Genomic DNA, 6,532 nt, shown 5'->3' with positions numbered 1-6,532 from the left:
CGCGCCCCTTGGCACAGCCTGCCCGGATGCCCACAAAGTCCGTCCCCCTCTATTCTTAGCCCTGTGAATTCCAAGCGGGGAGGACGGTTTTGCTCACAGCTGAGTCACTGGGATCTCAGAAGAGTTTCCCCCACGTCCTTCCCGCCCGGTGACCGGAAAAAGTCGGACAGTTCAGGGGCCAGATCGTCACATGGCTCGGATGGAACAGGCATAGAGAAAACCCCCGAGATCGTCCCACTCTTGGGCCACCGAGACGACGGGGCAGAGGGTCTCCCTGGGCGGCTAAGCCCCGCCTCCGCCCGCAGCGGAAGCCGGAAGCAGCCGCAGGCCCCGCTAGCCCCGCGGCGTCCAACTCGGTAGTCTCGGAGGCTCGCAGGATGGGGGAGAAGATGGCGGAGGAGGAGTGAGTGCGCTGGTCCGGGTGGCGGAGGCGGCAGGGCCGGGCCGGGTCGACGGGCGACAATGGGCCTCGGGCGCCTGGGTAGAGTGGCTCTGGCCCAGCCGGCCGGGGTCGGCGGGGGGCGGGATGAGGACTCGGGCCCTGCGGCCTCCCCGAGGTCATACATCAGCCTCCGCGCGCAGGCCTGTAGCGTAGCCGGGCAGAAGCGCGAACACAGATCCCGCTCCCAGTTTCCGGTTACCTGAGGTGTCCCAGGCGCTCCTCCTCCAGGAAGTCCTCCCACTGCCACACAAGCGGCTCGCGTCCTCCTTAACCATCTGCAGCCTCAGTGTTGATGTCTGTCCCCAGACGGTTTCATTCATTCATTAGCTGCTAGTTGTCCGCTCCGCTCACCTTTGGGCGCCAGGAGCTGCCCGCAGGGAGCGGCCGTTCTGCTGTCGTGGGAGGCTTTGTGTAGGCAGGGTGTTTTCCGACCGTGCCAAATGTTTGGAAGGAAAATGTGTAGTGTGAGGGGCGGGGAGTCAGCCCTGGAAGAAAAATATCTTGTGACCCAAACCTTGAGTCCCCAGGAGAGATAGGGAGGGTGACAAGTTCCCAAGCCTGAACCAAGAAAGGGCTGTCGTTCCTTGTGACCCAGTCCTCATCCCAGGCAGGAAAGAAAAGGGAGAGGGCGAGTACTTTGAAGTGAGGCACTGGACGCTGGTTGACAGTGTAGAGAGCATCTTTCATAACTAGGTGAGCTCCCCATCTCTGGGCATGTGCTGCTGTTAGTCCATCTTCCTGCTTGGCAGGACGCCGTCTCTTGCGGTATGTTATAAATTACGTCTTTGGAATGAGCTCCTGAAAATGAACAAGGAACCCCTCTAAATGATACTGAACTTGTACTGGGATCATTAATTTCAGGTATCTCTTGGCCAGTCAGGTACCAAGTCATAAACTCACCGTGTATGCGTGCTGTCCCAGATGCTAAAGTAGGCCTTGGCCGTTCAAGACTAAAGAGATAATGTGGGGTCACATGGTTCAAAGTGTGTGTTTGAAGCTTGGTCAGTTTGGAGTCTCTAGAGATCTGCTGTGTGACTGGATGCTGGACTGAAGCCATGCTCGGTGGATACCACCTGTTACACTCCCAACTGGGCCACTACTGCGTTCCAAGGAGAGCAAGGACCGAAGCCTTGGGTAGCGTTCAGTGTACCAGAGCTGGCAACGCGAGCCTTCTGACATTTGAGAAGGGTTTGGCAGGGTAGGTTAGGGCACTCTGAGCACAACAGCTGGGCAAACTCAGGTGACTTTTTCAGTTTATGGACATAATCCCAGAAGGACTGGTATCTAAATTGTAGAGCCTTGCCGGCCACACACAAGGTCCTGGGTTCAAGCCCGAGTGACATACAGAATCCAAGCAGAAATGTGACTAGCACAGGAAAGGTTCCCAGTAAATAGTGTAAAACCTGGGGTGTGGGAGACCCCAGTCCCACTCTAGGAATCTGTTTTGTTTTTCCTTTTTGAGACTGTCTCATGTAGCCCACAGGGCTGATCCTCAGCTCACTGTGTGTGTCATCACTATGTAGCCCAAGGGGCCCTTGGCCTTGAACTCCTAACTTTCCCGCCTGTCTCCCAAGTGCAGGGATTGCAAGCATTGGGTTACCATACCCTGCTACCCTCCACTAAGTTCAAAGGACAGACAGCATTTCTTCTTTTGTGTTGTTATTTTTATTGGAAAGAAAGGGGCCTACTGAGGATTGACCTGTAGGGCCTGGTGCATGCTGAGCAAGCCCTCTACAGCCGAGCTGTTCTTAGTCATGTATTTGACACGGTTTCGGTACGCAGCAAACTTGTTATCCTCTGCTGGTATTACAGGCGGGTGCCACTGTGCCATCTCCTCCTTTACTTATTTTGAGAAAGGGTCTCACCAAGTTTCTTAGGCTGACATTGAACTCACTACCCCCTGCAGATTTTTAACTTGTGGTTCTCCTGCCTAACTGACTGTTTGGTAACCTTAGGCTCAGCATTTTTAATTTGTTAGACAGGGTTTCATGTTGCCCAAGCTGGTCTTTTAGCTGAAAATGACCTCAAACTCTTGATCTTTCTCTTCTTCCTACTGAGTACTGGGATTATAGGCCTGTGCCACACACACCTGGTTTGTACAGTACTGGGGATCAAACCCAGGGCCTCATTGCCAGCCCTACCAGCTGATCTACATCTCTGGCCTAGACCCAGCCTTTGCATTTCTTTCTCCACAGGCCTGACCTCCTTCTTCCTGACCTCTGGATGACCAAGGTCAAAGATGCTGGAGGTCACTAGCTGGGGCGTTTGTAGGCAGGGCTTCTCTCCCTCTTGAAGACCTGCCTGTTGTTTGTACCCTCAGGGCTTTGCTCTGTCCTCAGTTAGTCAAGGTGTGTTTTGCTCCCTTGACCCTCTTCTACCTGACTCCCACTTGTGTGCTTCCAACAGGTTCTCCAACACAACCCATGAAAACTTCAACTTCACCCTTCACACCACCCTGGGTGTCACCACAAGGCTGGTGCTCCCAACACCTGCCAAACCCATCCTTCCGGTGCAGACAGGGGAGCAGGCCCAGCAGGAGGAACAGTCGAGTGGCATGACCATTTTCTTCAGCCTTCTCGTCCTAGGTGAGCACGCCCAGAGCTCTCAGTTACCTGCCACATCAGAGGTCTAGCAGTTCTGAAAACCTTTAGTGCAATGGCTTAGCTTTTGAGAAAAAGAAAATTTTAAGACAGGATCTCTCTATGTAAAGCCCTTGTTGTCCTAGAGCTTTCTTTATAGACCAGGCAAGCCTCAAACTCACAGAGATCCTCCTGCCTCTGCCTCCAGTGTGTTGGGATTACAGGTGTGCGCCACCATCCTGGCCATGAAAGAGCTTTTGATCTGGACAGGGGTGGTGGCTTGCATTTGTAATCCCTTGCTGGGATGGCAAAGACAGGAAGATCCCATAGGGTTGTTGGCTAGTCAGTCTACTTGACTCAGTAAACACCAGGCTGGTTGGAGACCCTGTTTCAAAGAAGGTGGGAAGCATTTCTGAAGATAATCCCTAACATCTCTTCTAGATTCTACCAGAAAAATTTACATTGTGAATCAGAATGTCATGCCCAAGTTTCTGGTTCCCAAATAAATTCACGGAGCCTGATTACATGAGGGTTTTTAATAATATTCAAACTTAAATTTGGACCAATACCTTTCCAGCACCCCAGCGTGGTGGGTGCAGAAAGTGTGGCAGGGAGCCCTGGGAGGGTAGAACTTTTAAAGGGGAAATGTCATAATCAGGGGAGTTCATGTCTTGTTGTCTTGGGACTGGGTAAGGAGTACATAGGATAAGGTAGTTAGTTTCTGAACCCATTGCAGACCAAGGTATCTTCAAGGACAGGATGCCTCCCAAGAACATCTGGACTTTATTAAATTTTATGGCCTGCTCCCTATCTTCTTAATTGGCCATTTTTAGGGTATCTGTTCAAATTTCTGATATGGCAGCACATTTCTGGAACAGATCACCCACCCCCCAGCTCGTTATATGGCTTAAGATGAAGCCCCTTCTTTAAAATGGACTTTGCAAACTCAGGTCCTCACAAGAGCAGTAACAAAATTACAGTTATGAAATAGCAATGAAAATAATTTTATGGTTGGGGGGTCAGCACATGAGAAACTGTATTGAAAAGGTCCCAGCGTTAGGAAGGTTGAGAAGCACTGCTTAGATTATCTCAGGGATAAGGAAAAGGCTTAGGAAATGTGACACAAGCCTGTGCTCTGCTGGGCAGTGATGCTGCCGCATTTCCTGCTCTGCCTTTCTTTTTTTTTTCCACATTTTTGGAGACAGGGTCTCAGAATGCTCAGGCTGGCCTTGGACTTTTTATGTAGTAGTCAGTCTTTACCTCCCAGTGCTACGATTATGGAGGTGTACCACCACCCCAGCCTTATTTACCATCTGCTCTTCTTTGGTAATACCAGAGTCATCTTTTGGGTTATACATTTCCAGGAGAGCAGAAGGCAGAACTGGGTTTTTAGTATTTCCTGAGACAGGATCTCTGCCAGTTCAGGCTGGCCTCAAACTTTGTACCTTAGAGTAACTGACCTTGAGCTTCTGATCCTCCTGCTTCTGCCTCCCTGTTGCTGGGATCGCAGGTTACCATCATACCCCGTTTGAGCATTTCTCTGATGCTTGCTAGGACTAGGTCTTGAAGACAAATGCATTTTTTTCTGTATTTACATTCATACTGTAGTAAATAGTCAACTGAACACCATAGTAATGACCAACTGGCCAGTTGACTGATATTTTGTTTTTCTGAGGCTCAGGCTGGCCTCAAACTCCCCACTGTCCACCTGCCTTTTCCTTCCCAGGGTTGGCTCACCACAGGTGGGCAGACGCCACCACACCCTGGCTTTTGTCACACTCCTGGAACAGCAAACTTTTTATCAGATTAAGAAATCTTTAATGTCTGAAATTTTCTTTACAGGTGTTGATCAATGGTCGCAGTTAGAGGCTTTGAGAGACCTGCCAGAAAGGACTTTTGCAGCCCCTTTGTTGTGGAGGGTGCTGCACGGGGATGATGAAGGTCACTTTCAGGGTGTGGAACACTTAAGCTTAGTTTGACTGGAGACCACCTTAGCTCGTAGCTGCTAATCCCCCTGGGGGCAGAAAGGACTGCAAGGTACTCAGAGGCTCCAGGTTCTCTTGGCTTCTTGTTTGTTTGTTTGTTTGAGACTGGGTCTCACTGTATAGCTTTACCTGGCCTGGAACTCATAGACATAGCTACCTCTGCCTTCCCAAGTGCTAGGATTAAAAGTGTCTGCCACCTTGCCATGCTCCAAGGATGATTTTGAACTCCTGCTCCTCTTTGCCTTCACCTCTCTGGACCACTGCAATGTGGCACTACACCTCACTCAAAGGTATGGGTTTTCCTGTGTCCCTGTGTTATCGCCAGCCATTCCTGATTAGCTATTAGTCGACCTGATAAGGGGAAACTATTAATTAGTGACTGAAGAACTTGCTAACCCTCCTGTAACTGCTGTGCCTAGTGTCCTAGTGTTTTCTAGACCTTGGGAACCCTGTTCTGGCCACACAGCCCCCACTTTTGTTTCTATTTGAGAGAAGTCATTAGAATTGTAACCTGGTGTTCTTTAAGCTTGTCACATCAGTCCACCATGGCCCCTGGGCTGAGAAGGAGGGCTTTACCTTGAATTTAACCCTGCCTGAGCTTTAGCAACAGGGAACAGTGACTCAGTTAACATTTAACTCTGGCTGGCACAAGTGATCTAGTTAGTCCTCACCAAGCGTTCTGGGCAGGAAGGCGGAGGAGCTGGTTAGCACCAAATAGATGTGACTGAACACCAATCCCTGAGCTGCCTCAGAATCTTGTCAATCCCAGAACTTGATCAAGATCAGACCACAAAAAGCACACCTGAGTAAATCATTATAACTTTAGGAATTTAGAAACCGTAACGATCAAATAACATGTTAAGTCCTACTTCCCCTAACCTTGTTCATGATTTTATCCTTATCAGTTATTTTTCACTCTCATGGCAAAAATCGTACAAAAATTTATCCTGATCCAAAATATCTTGAAGGTCTGCTGTTGCCTCATTAATGTAGGGAGAATAAAATTAAATAAATCATCTTGGAGGTCTGTTGTTGCCTCCTTCGTCTGAAAAAGGAGACGCAGTGATATCCAGAGGGCTTTATTGGTGTTGCTTTAGTTGGTGTATACCACGCGGTCACCTTAACCAAGATAATAGTGAAGTCCCATAGCATGCCCTCTCTTTAACCTTAGTGATGACAGCTGCTGCACACATGGGTGCTTCCTTCCTGGTGAGGTCATCAGTCAGGGTGGCGGCAGGCCACGGTGCTGTTTGCTCCATAGTGAGCCCATCAGGAACTGCCTCTTTTTCTTTTTTAAAAACATCTATTTTCCTAAACAAGAATCCAAGTTCCATACAAGCATGCTGTAGCAAATTAAGATTACCTATGTATAGTTTTTTTTTTCTTTTAACCATCAACTGTTTCTTTTACAAGTTTGAAGCTAACTTAGTTAAAGAGTTTACAGATCTTTTTTTTTTTTTTTTTGGTTTTTTCGAGACAGGGTTTCTCTGTTCTATTAATTCTCTCTTGCTCTTTCTTCTACATCA

The 6,532-nt window shown here is 48.9% G+C and overlaps 1 protein-coding gene across 1 annotated transcript in view; it reads left to right on the top strand.

Annotated features, from left to right (window-relative positions):
• Window positions 1–327: 327 nt before the first annotated feature.
• Window positions 328–6,532, top strand: part of Slc9a8 (solute carrier family 9 member A8) — a 60,001-nt gene continuing 53,796 nt past the window's right edge. The window contains exons 1-2 of the mRNA XM_005362857.2: window positions 328–403; window positions 2,849–3,027. Coding sequence (XP_005362914.1) covers window positions 378–403; window positions 2,849–3,027 — 205 coding nt within the window. The 5' untranslated portion in view covers window positions 328–377. The remainder of the gene's footprint in view (window positions 404–2,848; window positions 3,028–6,532) is intronic.

The sequence above is a fragment of the Microtus ochrogaster genome, linkage group LG8 (genome assembly GCF_000317375.1).
Source record: "Microtus ochrogaster isolate Prairie Vole_2 linkage group LG8, MicOch1.0, whole genome shotgun sequence".
NCBI lineage: Eukaryota > Metazoa > Chordata > Mammalia > Rodentia > Cricetidae > Microtus > Microtus ochrogaster.
This window is presented reverse-complemented; position numbering and strand designations above follow the sequence as displayed.